Source organism: Lontra canadensis, unplaced genomic scaffold, assembly GCF_010015895.1.
Source record: "Lontra canadensis isolate GAN:19392208 unplaced genomic scaffold, GSC_riverotter_1.0 scaffold2, whole genome shotgun sequence".
NCBI classification, from domain to species: domain Eukaryota; kingdom Metazoa; phylum Chordata; class Mammalia; order Carnivora; family Mustelidae; genus Lontra; species Lontra canadensis.
Genome location: NW_022630996.1, coordinates 54,704,744 through 54,721,671, shown reverse-complemented (window position 1 = coordinate 54,721,671; position 16,928 = coordinate 54,704,744). Strand labels below are relative to the sequence as shown.

Below are 16,928 nucleotides of genomic sequence, written 5' to 3'. Positions count from 1 at the left end.
CTCTTTTTGTGGAGTTTAATTGTCTTCTGAGTTCTCTTTTGTCTCACATTTCTGTTTATACCCTCTGTCTGTCAGAGAATCTATGTAAAATTCCTCCTGAGTATTCTCAAAACCCTTCCCCAATCCTGCTTCTTGAAAGACAATTGGAAAAGTGAATAATAACCAGCAACAAATCCTAATGATCTCAGGAAGCCTGGGCAGAGGATATTTCAGGAAAAAAGAAAAGAGGCTTCAAATGCTTTGAGGTTGCTAACAAAGTTGTGAAATTTGTGAGGAACGTGGGAGAAAAAAAAGCCTTTTTATTATTTGCTAACATTCACAGGCTCTAATTTTTTCATTTCCCTAGTTGAGCTTTAACTTAATTATAAAACAAAATCTATAGCTGCAGCCAGGCCTAGGGGTAGAGTCTGTACAACTAATCAACTTTAATTCCCTGGGTTCGATTTAATTACAAAACAACATTTGGTGCAGCTGCTAAACACTTACCAGGTGACCACATGATAATACTGGAATAGTATTTACAAGTCTCCAGCTTTTGCTCTGTTCTATCAGCACAATTAGGTTTCAGCATATACAAGTTTGAGCAGCCTCGAGAATTTATAATGATAAAGAACTGCCCTGATTTTATACAGCTCTGTAGTTAAGCCAGTTAAAATACTGAGTTGCACCATAACAAATTCATGTCAGGAAGTAAAATTTAATGAGGAAAGACATGCCCTGATAAAGGACAATAACAACCAATTGAATATCAATAGCATACTTCTTTTCCTTAATTCACTCTTTCTGGGAGACAGGCAAAGTGAAACCAGCTGAGGTATCCTGGGAGTTACCAATGCGTGTTTTAGGATATAAGGTATGTTATTTTTCAAAATAACAAGACATACGTAACTCCTTCCTCTGCCTGTATTTTCGTGTTTTAGTGTTCCATAAGATAATTTAGGGGGTGATTACTTGTGTCATGAAATATTTTTTAGCTGACAAAATAAAAATCAACTACAGATATTTTTAAGATAGCCAGATCCTCTCGTATATTTAAAATACACTGAATTTGTACAAACACCCAAGAAGATCATTGAAATAAGTGAGATCTCTGATTTTTCATTTAATAATATTTAGGCAGAAGTTCCATGCACAAGGAACTTTCTATCTTATTGGAGTTTTTTTTTTTGTCATCTTACTTTACTCACATACACCTTATACAATGTGTGGGATCCCCAGGTCTAGAGAAGGATAAGAAAAAATTTTGAATTTAGGAAAAAAATTAGTAAGAAGTATCAGTAAGGGAGATACCAGCGATGCTGAAATAAAGACTCATAAAGTCTAAGGTAATTTTTTCAAAATTTTATTATTATTATTTTTTAAGGCAATTCTTATGGTTTAGGAAAGGAATCTTGTGGAAAATCACCATTGCAGTACCTCTAGGACATTCCTGGGTGGGGCTGGGGAGGTGTGGGGTGGGGGTGGGGCAGGAGTCAGAGGTTGATTCAGGAACCTAGACCACAATAGGCCATGTGGCTTAGTTGTCTGGAAATTAAATTACATCCTAAGACACAATATCAGGGCAGAAAATAAAGGCATCTTGATTCAAGTCAACTAATTCTTGCAATCCTTCTTTATTTAAATATTTTGGCACATTAAAAATGCCCACTTAGAAAATGTTACCTTTCCAGGCTAATTTTTTTTAAAGTAGGTTCCATGCCCATGGTGGAGCCTGACACAGGGTTTGAACTCACCACCCAGAAATCAAGACCTGAGCCGAGATCAAGAGTTGGATGTTCAACTAACTGAGCCACCCAGGTGCTCTTCCATGCTATTTTTAAATGGCAATTTAAAATTCATTGCCTTGATGAGGATTTAATTCTTATTCTATGTTAGCTGCTTTCAAATTAAAAAATACCATGTGATTGTTCAAAGAACCTCCTCATTGCCACCATTGGAAAGAGAGAGAGATTGAGAGACTAAGAAATAGGGGGTAAAAAGAAAAAGAAACAAAGAAAAAAAAAAGAAGGAAGAAAAGAAAAAAGGAAAGAAAGAGAAAAAGGGAAAGAGAGAAGGGAAAAACAGAGAGAGGGAAAGCAAAAAGGAAGAAGGAAGGAAAGAAGAAAGAAAGAAGCAGCTATTTCTGCATTTGTACAGGGAGCGCATTTTGATGAAGGGACAGGAGATTTTAACGTAAGTGAAGGCATAGCGCCAGGGTTAAAAAGACATTCGCCAGCAGGGTATAGGCACCTGCCCAACTCACCGTCACTGTTGATGCACACCACCTCCTGAACTTGAGTGCCTGGGCCACACTCTTTTCCATTGTCTGGTTCACAGTCTCCAAGCCTCACTGCTTTCCAGTCATAGCAGGATGGCTCTTCACAGGGAATGGCTTCCAGTAAGTGAGGGCAGTTCCCAGTGCCCCCAGAGCCTCCAGTGGGCTCATTGGTGATACGCCGCTTCCTCAGTTTGAAACCTGAATTATTGGGGAAGGACATACTTATTGTTACTGCCCTGGGCTGAATATTTCCAAAGGCTGAATGAAAACTTGAGGGAAAGCTAGATGAGGGGAGAGGGTAAAATTCATATTTGCTTTAATCACTTGTATATCCCCAAACTCTAGCTTATGTGAGCCCATTAATCATTTATTAAGTGAATAAATGAATGAACAGAGTGGCCAAGGAGGGAAGGCAAGAAAAATCATATATCTCTTATCTCCTTCACAGGACTGGAGAGGGGTAGAGAGGCAGAAGCAGAGCAGGAAAGACAGACAGATAGACAAAGACGTACACAGAAAATGATTTTAGTTGATTTGGAAAATTCTGTAGTTCTAAAATATTCAAAGAGACAATGAAATCTCAGGCTATTTAGAAATATTCATGACCAGAGAAAGTGCTATTACTTTGAATTTTTCAGCACTATCACATAATTAAATTTGAAAAGAAACCTCTGAGAAGTTGGATGGTCCCAGATAAAGTGTCTCTTTGAGCCTTAGTTGATTTTCGAAGCCCTGGAAATATGAACCAGTGATGATATAAAGCATCTGGGCTCTAATGAGGTCTCTTCAGAGTCGTGCTCTGTGCTTTAATAGCACCTACATGCTGTCCTTCTGGACAGGGTGTACCAAAATTAATAAGTCTGTTTATTGCTATATGAACATATTAGCATCACTAGAAGACTGTCTTTGAAAGAAAATGTTTTTCATTACTAGGTCCTGTGAAAACTACCCCATCATGCCACCACAAAGGAAACCACTACATTTAATCTACTCCTCTTAGATATATCATTTGCATCATAAGAGCAATAATTTTGGGTTCTTTTTTTTCCTTTCTTACCTTCACAGTAATACAGTGTGTTTTTTTTGTTTGTTTTTTTGAGGACTAGCTATGGATCAGGCATTGAATTGAGTGCTTTGTGCTTATTATCTCATTGAATCTTTAGAGAAAACCTCAGTAGCAGATATCACATCCCTTTTACAGATAAGGGGACAAAGATTTAGATCATTAACTTCAGTTTTAATGTTCTGGTACCAACATCAGAATAGGTTTATTCATCTTTTGCATTCAATACTCTTTAGCCATTCTGGAAAATGCCACAGATGAATGAATAAGCACAAGTAACAGAGAGTAATAGTGGCCGCAAAAGTATTTGGCACACTGATGGTATTATTTAAAATAACTCATGTCTGACTCAACTGATGGTAGTTTTAAGCATGTCATGTTACTAGTACATACCTTTTTTGCCTTGCTGGTCATTACAGTTTTCGTAAGTACAAGGTCCCCAAGCTGACCAAGGTGACACCTCACATTCAACAGGACAGGGAATGTGGCACAGTTGTGTAGTATTAGGGACGGGGCCAGTGCATGAGTTCAAGTCCACCGGTTTTGAGGCTGTTTAGAGAAAAATACAGAGATCCCTTAAGAATTAAACAAACTGCTATGGTCAACAATATAATTTTTCTGTGTGTACAGAGAAGGACAAGTGCCACCAAGATATTATTCCACGGCTTCTTAGTTACATCCTAGAAAAGAAGGAGAGGGAGTGGGGGAAAAGCAGAATAGTGTAGTTCAAGGAAACGGGACTAGAAATCTCAGAGACTGTTTGATCAGCAGCTTTATCACTTATTAGCCTGGTGATTTAATAATGCCGAGATTAACTTTCCTAAATGGTAAAACAATCCTTAAGGTTAATTTTATCTCTACAATTCTATATTTGGTTTCTAAATAAATGGAATCTGCTTCACAGGATTGAATGCAGTGGGAAAGGGCCTACAGCTATAATATATATGGAAAAAGTCTCTACTGGGTGGCTTCTGGTGGAGTAGTCTCCCTTTTCTTTTGGTCCACAAAAGGGCAAGCAGTAGATATAATGAAGAGCTCATGCCACCAATGGTGCATCTCTCTCTACCCCAGCTACATGACTCACCAGATACTTTCTAGAACTTTTACAGAATATATTATCTGCATATGTGATCCAAATCTCAGAACTGCTAAGGTGACTAATTCAGAATTGTCCACATTTCTTCATATGTTGACCAATGAACTGCGAATAAATATTGCTTGCCCTTGCTTCCCTTCTATTTTGATGCCTGAAATTCAGCTATTTTGTGTGGAACCCACATTTGACACTTAATGTCAAATGCATCCATTGTTCTGGCTAAAAATGACTAAGAGAACTATTTGAAGCTATATGGAAAGCAGAAGAAAATCAAGTTTAGCAGTATATTATATAATATAAAGCTATAGTTGCTTTTGTTTTAAAGATTTTAAGAAGTAAATGTCTTTGTCACTTCCTTTAATAAAAGCTAGCTGCTGTTTTCGTCTGGTAATTTGGAATGCTCACCCTTGTACATAAAAGACTGAAATAATAGAGGTCTTAGAGAATTCTCATTCTCTTTATGTGAAGAACTATCAAATTCCAATCACATGGGTTACACTTAGAAGCTCATAGAGAAATTAAGACATTTTAGGCTAAATGATCCTAACTTTTATATAAGTGTACTCAATATATTTGCTTATAGTTTAAACTCTAAGGCAAACTGTAGGTATCGTGCATCTCTCAATTTTCTGCACGCACACACAATCATAAATGCTACCTGAAGGCTATTATATTAATCCCTCTTCCTAAAATAGTTTTTCAGTTCTGAAAAATATTCTACAGATTTTTTTTTTCTTTTTCTCCTAGGAGTGCATGACTTAATCTCTCTCCTCTCCCTCCCACCCCCTAGTTTGCTTAGTATGGCGCACTACGAGCATTCTCACTTAAGTTTACTGGAATTGTTGCTATTGTGCATCGTAATATCAGCCATAGCCAAAAATGATTAATTTTGTTGCTTTCAACAGTGAAAGTATTTGGCACATTAATGACAGAAAATTCAGAAATAAATGCTTCACCTCTTTAAATATTAAAAAAAATGATGTCAATGATATATATTTCACATAAAATGAAAATAATTTTTAATATCCTTATAGGCTTACGAGTCTTGTGGTGGTTAATTTGTATGTTGTCAACTTGTCTGGCTAAGGGATGCCCACAAAGCTGCTAAGATGTTTCTAGGCGTGTCTGTGAGGATGTTTCTGAAAAAGACTAGCATTTGAATCGGCAGATTGAGTAAAGAAGACAGCCTTCACCAATGGGAGTGGGGGGAAACACTATCCAATCCATTGAGAACCCAGGTAGAGATAAAAGGTGAGTGAAGGGTAAAATCTCTTTCTCTATTTCTGAGCTGTGGAATCCATCTTCCCCTGCTCTTGGACATTAGAGTTCCTGGTTCTGGGAAACTAGGAATTATACCAGTGACCCCATTTCCATAATTCTGCAAGCCAATTCCTATAATAATTTTCTTATATATCTAAACATATATCCTAATGGTCTGTTTCTCTGGAGAACCTTTACTAATGTAGGGCTACATATGTAGAAAATCTCCTATAACTGCAAATTAACAAATGTAATTTCTTCACTTGTAGAGTCTTTCACACTATCATTTAAATTAACAATTGTATGTTTTATTACCTGAAAAGTCTCCATTTTTTTTCTTTCAATAGATTAAAATTAACTTAAAATTTAGTGTTGTTACATTGTTTTGGAAATTACAGTTACTACAAAGAGAAGTCTACTTCTTACAAAGTCTGTCTTGACCATGCAATTGTGAGGAATCTATGAGGTTGAAAACGTTAGGATGGAAACAGGTTTTATCAAGGAAACAGGTTAAAACATTCTAATACCTGGTCATTTTTTAAAAAAATAAGCTTTTAGCTTTTGGTATATTTTGAATGAATTAAATAGAATAACCAGTCAAAAGAATCTTCTTGAGCTATCAAAAGAGAAATGTGATGAATAAAGTCTTGAGAAAATACTGCCTGAAGCAAAATACTCTTCAGATCTTCTGCTAAGCTAACCAAGTCAATAGTGAGATAATAGTTATTGAAAAATAACCTCAACTTTATAGATGTCTTTATAAAAATACATATTTGAATATATATATTTGTTGTGTATGATCTATTCCTTTGGTGATTGTCATTTTAGTTTTGTTGTTGTTTGTAAATACAGTATATATATCCTGAGGTAAATCACAGATACTAGCTGAGCTCCTCAAAAACCCTAATTCAATTCTATTTTTGCCCATGAATTATTTGGAATCACTGTTGATTCAATAAATGAAATAAAGGACAGTTCAAGGAAAATTTACTGGATTCTAGTTTAATCTGTGAGACAGAATTCTTGTACTACTGTACTACAGAATGAAGTGTTTACTGCTGATCCCATATTCTCAAATGTTGAGATTTGAAATTCTCAGAATGGTCCAGTCATTACTTTTATATAATTTTATTACTTAAGAAATTATTCACCCAATACAAGTTTCACAGAACTTCTATTAAATTTTTTTAAAGTCTTATTGTTGATCTCTTAAAAATAAAGGGCACATTTTATTGTTTCCATATGATTTAAATGGTATAAATTATTTGTGCATTGCATTCTTCATGAGGCCATAAAAGCATGTCCAAACTTTTCTGAACTTAATGAAACAAACAAAAAATGAGACTGGTACATTTTTGTAGGTTTGAAATATTTTTGTATTTTTATGTTTACAGCATTACAATGGGGAAAAAAAGTATAGAAGGTAAACTTCAGATATTTGTTTCCAGCAATGTGCCCAGTGAGATATTCTGAATACATACCCTTGAGAACAGCAAATATATGATTTTTTAAATTTAATGTTTTATTCTGAGATAATTATAGATTCTCATGACATTGTAACTTCACAGAGATACTATGTATACTCTACCCAGCTTCCCCCAATGGTCAGATCTTGCAAACCTGTAGTATAATGTCACAACCAGAATACTGACACTGAAACAACCAGGGTACAGTATTGGGTTGAATAGTGTCTCCCCATGCCTCCCTCCCCCACTCAAATTCAGTCTACTAGAATTTTACAATATGACCCGATTTGGATATAAGGTCAATGCAAATGTATTTATTTATTTATTTATTTATTATTTTTTTAATTTAATTTTTTTTAAAGATTTTATTTATTTATTTGACAGACAGAGATCACAAGTAAGAGAGAGGCAGGCAGAGAGAGAGGAAGGGAAGCAGGCTCCCTGCCGAGCAGAAAGCCAGATGTGATGTGGGGCTAGATCCCAGGATCCTAGGATCATGACATGAGCTGAAGGCAGAGGCTTTAACCCACTGAGCCACCGGGGCACCCCATTGCAAATGTAGTTAGCTGGTGGGGTCCCACTGGATTAGAATGAGCTTTAAATCCAGTGACTGATGTCCTTATAAGGTGGCCATGGGAAGACATACAGAGAAGAAAGCCATGGAGCCACTTGGTTACTAATCTTAGGGAAAGAATAGCTCAAGCTTGCACTACTAAGTATAATGATAGCTATACGTTTTTGTAGATGCTTTTTATCAAATTGAGGATGTTTCTAAGGGTTTTTATTATCAATGGGTGTTGAATTTTGTCAAATGCTTTTTCTCCATTGACTAATATTATGACGTGATTTTTTTTTTTTAGCCTATAAAAATGGTGAATTTTGGTTGTACTGTCTTTGTCTCCTCTTCTCCTATTTTCTGGATAAATAAAACTAATCCATTTCAGATTGAGCAAATTACGGTAGGTTGTGTTTTTCCACTTTGATTTTTTGATTTCCTTCCATTTAGCTACATTGTCAAATTTATGTGTATAAAGTTGTGGGGTCCCCTTGTTATTCTTTTGCTGGGTGTAAGGTCTACACGACATCTCCTGTTAAACTGACATTCCCTGATGTTGGTGATTTGTGTCTTTTCTCTTTTAACTTTATCAGCCTTGCTAGAAGCTTCAATTTTAACAGTCTGTTCAAAGAATCAGCTCTTTGTTTCACGGATTTTCTCTATTGTTTTTCTGTTTTCAATTTCATTGATTTCTGTCTGTTCTTAATTTTATTATTTCCTTCCTTCTGCTGGCTGTCATCTCCTTTTGCTCTCTTTTTCCATGGTTCTTGAACTGGGAGCTCAGATTATATTGATTTCTGTCTTACCATCTTTTTTAATGTAAGCATTTAGTGTTACGAATTTCCATCTCAGCACTGCTTTGGTTATGTTACACAGATTTTGATATATTTCCATTTTCATTCAGTTCAAAGTATTTTGATTTTCCTTGAGAATTCCTTTTTCATGCATGGATTATTTAAAAGTGTGTCCTCTATTTTCTAAGTGTTTGAAGATTTGAAGAAATGTTATCATTCTGTGATAGAATTCTAATTGGATTCCAATTGCGCTCAGAGAACACACTCTGTATGATTTAAATTCTTTTAAATTTGTTAAGGTTTATTTTATGAATCGGAATATGGTCTATCTTAGTATATGTTCTACAGATACCTGAAAAGAAGATGTATTCTATTCTTGTTGGATAGACTGCTCTACAAATGCCTACTGGATTCTGTTCAATGAGATGGTGTTCATTTCTTCTAAATCCTTGTTCATTTTCTGCCTAGTTATTTTATTAAGTGTTGGGAGTAGAATGTAGTCATCTCTGATTTTAATTGTGAATTTTTGTATTTCTCCTTTTAGTTCTATCAGTTTCTGTTCACATATTTTATAGTATATTGTTTAGGACATACAAATTTAGGATTTGTCTTCTTGGTGGGAGACAAATTATTATTATATAATGTCTTTCTCAGTTTCTATAATTTTTTTGCTTTGATATCTAATTTACCTGATTTTAATACAACTACTCCTGCTTTTCTCTGGATAATATTTTCATGATACCTTGACTTCCATTTTTTATTTTCAACCTAGGTATATTGTTAGTTATAGCTGAGGTGAGTTTCTTGCATAACATGCATAGTTGGGTCATATTTTATAATACACTTACCAATTTGTGTCTTTTTTCTCCTTAGGAGATTAGGTTTTATTCTAGATACAAAATAGATTTCAATCTTAATATTGCATTAGAAGCAATTTATAACATTGCCTGAGTAGGCATTTGTTAGGGCTTTTTTAAAAATTTATTTTTATTTTTATTTTTTTTGTTAGGGCTTTTAAAAAAAATCTCCACCTGCCAGTGTTTCTGGGTTGCTGGCTTCTTTCACACTAAATCTGAGATACAGGAGGCAGAAAGCAACCAAGGGAACTTATGGCCTTGTTGTTTCTTGGGTCTTAAGAGCTCTAGCCTATCTTCCTTCTCTCCAACTTTCAGAGTCGTCTTATGGTTTGTTTGCTAGGAATTATCAGGATACACATATTATTAATTTAGCAAAAGCATTAGGAAAAATGGCATTTCTTCTATCTTCCTGGAAGCAGAAGCCTATATGTTATTTTAAAAATAAAGCATTCCAGTTTTACAACTGGAATTACAAGAAAGGAAAATCCTCAAAAGAGTCTCCAAATACACAGCATGCACTCAATATGGCATTAGAGTCCTAACGCTGTCCTCTTCTTTGGGGGCATTATTGATCCCAGGTCACATAACTTCTAGTTTAATGGCCTGGTGGGAGACCTAGAAGTGCTTATCTAGAGTTCTTTAATATTAGGGACAAAGGCAGGCATTTTAAGACAGAAATGAAAATTTATCTATAGAAGACCGTCACTATTAAGGAAATTTCCAAGAGCTTATTTCTCCTAAAAAGGAATGTGAACACAGAAGCAGGGTCTAAGATGCCAGATGGAATGGCAAAGAAAACATTCCATGTGAGTAAAAATAAATGTTGAATGTAAAAGCATAATTATAATGATTAAATGGGGAGTGTGGTAGGTAGAATAATGGTTCTCCAAAGACTCCATGCCTTAATCTTTGGAATTTGTAAATGTATTATTATTATTTTAAGATTTTGCTTATTTAAGTCAATCAGAGAAAGACAACTATTATATGATCTCCCTGATATGAGGAAGTGGAGATGCAACGTGGGGTTTTGGGGGGTAGGAAAAGAATTAATGAAACAAGATGGGATCGGGAGGGAGACAAACCATAAGAGACTCTTAATCTCACAAAACAAACTGAAGGTTGCTGGGGGGGAGGGGGATAGAGAGAGGGTGGTGGGGTTATGGACATTGGGGAGGGTATGTGCTATGTTGAGTGCCGTGAAGTGTGTAAACCTGACGATTCACAGACCTATACCCCTGAGGCTAATAATACATCATATGTTTATAAAAAAATTTAAAAATGTAAAAAAAAGAAAAAAAAAGATTTTACTTATTTATCTGAGAGAGAGAGAGACAGCAAGAGATAGCGAGAGAGAAAACAAATAGGTGGGAAAAGAAAGCAGGGAGCCCAACATGGAGGCTTGATCCCAGAACCCTGTGATCATGACCTGAGCTGAAGGCAGACACTTAACCTACTGAGCAACCCAGGAGCCCCGTGCATATATCTTAATGGAAAAAAGGATGTGTTCAGGTTTCAAACCCTGAGATGCAGAAATCATTCTGAATTATTCAGGCGGGCCTAATATAGCCACATGAGTCCTTAAAAGTAGAGACCCTTTCTCAGATGGTCATATAAATAAGATGGAAGGAAGAGAAGAGACCCAAAGCAAAAAGATGCCTGATTCACCATTGATGACTTTGAAGAAAGTGGGGGGAGAGGCAAGGAATATGGGTGTCCTGTAGAAGCTAAGAACCATTCCCAGATAGACAACCAGCAAGGAAATGGAAATCTTGGTACTCCAGTTGCAAGGAACTGAATTCTGCCAACAACCTGAAATGAAAAAGGAAACAGGTCTTCCCCTAGAGCCTCCAGAAAGGACTGCAGCTCCACTAAGCCCTTAATTTTAGCCTGGAGAGACCCATGTCATAGTTGTGATTTACAGAACTGTAAGACAAGGTGTTAAGTTTGTGGTCATTTGTTATGGTAGCAACAGAAAGCTAATACAGAGAGTTAGTTATGAATCACAAGACAGAACTAAAATATAAGACTACATAATATGAAGGTTGATGAAGGGTAATTAGAGGTGACCTAAAGTCCTGAGGAAAATAAATGTGTTAATTATAGATTGTATTCTTGAGTCTTTACCTTCATATTTTAAAGTAATCTCTTTATATAAATAGGAGAGGGATGTATAACTTCTGAACCGAGGGAAGCAATGCAATAATATTAAGTGTGGTAATAAATTCACATGGAGTCAAGAAAGGAAAAACAAAACAAAACACAGAAAAAGTGGAACCAGGAGAATAAAATAAGATGGAAGAAATGACTACAAAAGACTAAAATTTAACCAGTAAAAGCCAAAGACTACCAGACTGAATAGAAAAATAAAATCTGAAATAACATTTTATAACCACTAGTTTGTCAAAAATTCAAAAGTTTGATAATACCAAATGCTGGAGGAGATGTAAAGCAGCTAGAACAGTTAAACACTGCTGGAAAAACTCTATGTTGTTTTAGCCATTCTGGAAAATAACTTGGAATTTTTAACTATGGTTGAAGATATGAACACCATTAGGTATATACCTTGGAAAAACTATCAGCCATTTACCCCAGTAGATATTGATAGGAATTATCATTGAAGGATTGTTTGTAATTGTAAACATCCAGAAACAACTCAGATGTCCAACAAAAAGGGAAGGAATACTAAATTATGCTTGTGCATACTATATAATGATACAGAGAGGTGGAAATAAATGAACTAGAGCACAATTATCAATATGATTCAGCATACAAATATATCAAAAGAATGAAGAATCCAAGTTCAAGAAGAATATATACTAAATGACACCATCCGTATATAGTTATAAACAACAAGCAACAGTGTCATGGTTTGGGACAAACACCTAAGTCTGAGAAAGAGGAGAGTGTCCACTATTGTTTGAGAATTGGCTCGACACTTTCAACTAGGTCTTTATTGTTTCAGGAGCTGGTCTGGCACTCAGAACTACACCGTGGTGCTCTCCTGTTGGACATAAACAATTTCCTAGAGCCTCACATAAGATAAGATCATTCTAGACTACGATGGAGTAAGACAAAAATAAGACTACTTCATTTGTCTAAGTAAAAACAAGGATGCTGCAAGAACCATAAAAAATATCATGCATCTCCCTCTCCGAGCTAATATGAGTGAGTTCTGTTTTCTGGGTTTTTTTTTTTTTTAATCAATTATAGCTTTAGCCTCCCTCCAGACCTTCCTCCTTCCAAATAATGTTTATCAAGATACTCCATCATAGAATTATCCTTGCTTCCTTACAGTATTCAATCCAGAACAAAGTCCACTTATTTAAATTCTCCTAAAAAATACTTCACGGAAACCTAAATCCTGTAACTGCTTTCTGACACCCTTACTGAGATGCCCATGGCCAACCATGGTATGGGTTCTCCCTTGCTCAATGAGTAATAAATCCAACTTGTTCAAAATCAGGTGTGTTTCTGGTGGTCTTTGGTTAAAGAGCATAGGTATGTCAATATATAAAGAAAACCAAAGAATATTAAATATAAAATTAGGAGTTCCGCTTGTGGATAGAGCGGGATGTATTCATTTAATAACAAATGCTTATTGATATTTACTATGTGCCAAGCAATGTTACAGTATTCCAAGTACTTAACAAATACTAATTTATTTAATTCTCACAAAACCCCATGGCGGTAGGGATTTCAGTTATCCCCATTTGGAGATAAGGAATAATTATTCCACAAATGGGGAAACTACATAAGGAAACTACATAAGTAACTTCCCCCAAGTCACTAAGTAAGAAAACTATAGCTTTTGGATTTATACCTAGGCGATTTGCCTCCTTCAGGGTGTATTTCTAACTACTACTTGCTGTGATCTTGGAAGGACACATGAGGTAATTTCAATAATATGTAATAAACCTATATAAATACAGACACACACACATGCAAATACACTTGAAATAGGTCATAACAAATTAAAAATATAGTTAATGGAGATTATTAATACTGCGTGTGTCATTTTAATGTAATAATGTAATGAGGCTGTCAAAGTAATACAACTTCAATCCTGGTAGTCTATCAGTGAAAATTATTCTGACTTGTGTATGTCACGTGGGAATGAAAACTAAACTTCTATCAAGAACATCCTGTCCAATGAAATTACTATTAAAAGGAAAGGTTTTGTAGTTATGCTGATAATAACAAGAACAAATACTTCTATTGAATTTACCAAAGTTAACTTAATTAATTCTCACAGCTATCTCATGACAAGGCTACAATTGTAATCCCGGATTTAGAGATGAGGAAACTGAGGAACAGAAAGACTAAGTAACCTACCTAAGATCACACAGCTAATTAATGGCAGCTGGCATTAGATTTCAGAGACCATGCTCTTAGCCACTTTGCTGTCCAACATTTTGATGATTAGCAGACGCCATGTTCTTCCCCCATTTCTTACTTCAATTCCCAGAAGTCTACAATATGAAGGGTGGTTTGACTAAAACACATAATAAGTTCTTCAAATAGCCTATTTGGTTATTATTGTGAGGGGTGACAGAAGGAAGTGGGAATATTCAGACGGAAAATGAATCCTCAGTATTTTAATAAGAAACAGTTTAGATTATCATCCATTTTTAACACTGAATTTTAAGAATTAAATAATTTTTGTTCTAATGTCAAAAAATATGCCACACGTATTTTTAACTGTTTTTCACCATGGAAATGTACATTTGGATTCTCAAAATACTTTAAATCAGAGATCCTCATGCTCAGTCTAATTTTTCAGACCTATTTGTAAAATAATATGCTTTTTCTGTAGTCATTCAAAAGACATAGTAGGGTTCAAAGGTTGAAAAAAATGCAATAGTTGAATAATTCATTCATCCATTTAGCAAAACAGCTGAACATTTTAGGCATTCAAAACCTCCTGATGTTGCATTTATTGCCCATTGTCTTCCCTAAAACCCAAATTTTTCTTGAAAAAAGTTTAGCATTGTTTCTTTAACCAAGATCATTTGAGGGCTAATTCACTATTACAAAGAAATTCTCTTGGATTTCAATCTTAATTTCTGTATAGGGACTGACAAAAAAGATCCCAAAGACTTAAAAACAAAATCAGTTATAAATTGCTTTCCTTTTCTTTGTTATTCTGTTGTTCAGTCAGTTAAATAAATATTAAATGTCTTTGTGTAAAGCCCTACCATTGTGTTAGGAAACATATGCCAAAGGGTGCTGTAGGGCCAATGACAGTGTCAAGAGTGACTTTTTTGTTTGTTTTTCTTAATTATTACAAATGTGTGGTAGTAATTTAAGGTATATTTAACCAAAGCAGTTTTAATTCCAAGAAGGTTCTATTGATGGTTTACTCAACACCCACTCACATGTCACCTAGAGGCACCACAAATTTACTCTCAAGAATTGATGTCAAGCAAAGAGAGGCTTTATTCTGAAAATTAATGAAGGTCTACAAGTAATAGTGCTTGCTTAAAGTTTTTTGAAGATGCTCTTGTATATTATTCACAGAAGTTTCTTTTATCTTTTTCAGGCTGATATGTTTATGGGGACATAAAATCCATCAAGCTCCTTTTAGTAATATAGGCCATTGTTTTTAAAATAATATTCTTTAATCAATTTTGTGACTATATTCAAAACAATGGTGGAGAATTATCTCTCAATATTTAATGTGCTTCAAAGCTTCCTGGCAGTCCTTTCTGGCTATGATGAACACAGACTGAGCTGTTGTTTTTGATTAATCTTTTCTTTATATTAACCCAAGACATTACACAGATCTTTCTTGATGTATGGTGTTATGTGCCTAAAAAATCCAAAGTAAATTGAAATGATCATTAAGTCATAATACATATAACCTATCAAACATCATAGCTTACTTAGCCTGGACTACCTTCAACATTCTCACAACATTTACATAAGCTTATCATTTATTTTATAATAAAAGTGCTGAATATCTCATGTAATTTATTGAATACTAAAAGTGAAAAAAATACTAAAAGTGAAAAACAGAATGGTTGTATGGGTACAGAATGGTTGTAGGTGTACTGGTTGTTGACCTTGATGGTCATGAGGCTGACTGGGAGCTGCAGCTCTCTGCTACTGCCCAGCATCATGAGACAATATCATAGCACATACTGCTCGCCCTGAAAAAAAATCAAAATTCTATATTTAAAGTACATTTTCTACTGGATGTATATCACTTTCACACCACTATAAGGTCAAAAAATTCTAAACTGAAACACCGCAAGGACTGTACAGTTTTAAGAAGCACACAGGATAGTTCTTGAGCTCATTTTTTTTTTTTAAGATTTTATTTACTTTTGAGAGAGAGAGAAAGCACATGAGCTTAAGTGGTGGGAAGGGTCAGAGGGAGAAGCAAACTCCCCACCAAGCTGGAAGCCTGATGTGGGACTCAACTCTAGGACCCGGGGATCACAACCTGAGCTGAAGGCAGACACTTAACTGACTGAGCCACCCAGGTGGCCATGAGCTCATTTTCTACATCATAATTAATGTGCGTATCCAACAGACTCATTACTTCTGTGCAAGTCTTAAATCAATAGCCTTGATTTTCATCTCCATGCTATCCTACTTGATCACATTTTGCTTACTCTTTGCTTATGCTTGTTGCTTGGAAAACCCCTTAAACTGCGTTGAGATCGCAAATCAAAACACTTGACTGAGGTCACAAAACATCGAAAACAATTTTTTTTCTTATATTAGACTGTTTCAGAGCTGAGCTGCTAGAGTGGTCCCTGTGTTTGGAATTGCGATACTTTTACACAGGCCTCTTGACTTTTCTGTTTATTCTTTGAGAGGTCAAGAAGGTGTAGGCTTGCTCCATTTTGGTTTATAGTCAAATGGAAGTTACAGTGGATTCATTTCCTAAGTTTAGATGTGTTCTTCCCAGAGGATATTTAAGTCCAGATTAAAATAAGAAGAGAGTATTCCTCTTTCTTATTTCTCAATTGTATTTTCTAGTTTCAACTTCTCAAGTATGGGTGTTGAGACTGATGGTGGGGAAGGGGCTAGCACATGAACATTAGCTGTGTGGTGAAAGATACGACAGTCTTCTGAGAAAACCGCCTTCTCTGTAAAGGATTGAACACACACTCCAGCTGGTTTGCTGTCTGAATGCTGCCTCTTGGCAGAGTCAGGAGGGCACTGAGTGGTGGTCTTACTTACTGCTCTTGCCTCCAGCCTTTACTGGGCTGAAGTATGAGAAAGATCACTGTCAGCATCTCCACCTACTTCTTTCAGAGACTCTACTCCATGTCACAGAGGCTGTTCCTTTGCCTTGATGCCTAGGTTCCTTCAATCTTTTATCAATATCATCTTAGCAAATTAAGAGTCTAGCTTCTAGATGGGCTCTACCCCTGTTTCAAGGACTGATGCAGTTTCTTCTCTATTTGTATACCCCACTGGTCATTCTAGGGACTCACAGAGGTCCATATGCCTCTGCTCACAATGCCATATTGCCTAGAAAAAAAAATTATCCTCATGTCTTGACTCAAATAAAACAGAATGATGCTATCTTTTTAAAGTATTTATAGGAACAAACATATGTCATAGT

At 35.5% G+C, this 16,928-nt stretch overlaps 1 protein-coding gene across 3 annotated transcripts in view; it reads right to left on the bottom strand.

The window, feature by feature from the left end:
- THSD7A (thrombospondin type 1 domain containing 7A) overlaps positions 1-16,928 on the bottom strand; it is a 439,942-nt gene that overhangs the window by 150,359 nt on the left and 272,655 nt on the right. For all 3 annotated transcript variants that reach the window (XM_032874114.1, XM_032874130.1, XM_032874121.1), the window contains 2 exons: positions 3,714-3,869; positions 2,243-2,455 (listed from right to left, as the gene is read on the bottom strand). In XM_032874114.1, the coding sequence (XP_032730005.1) occupies positions 2,243-2,455; positions 3,714-3,869 (369 nt within the window). The remainder of the gene's footprint in view (positions 1-2,242; positions 2,456-3,713; positions 3,870-16,928) is intronic.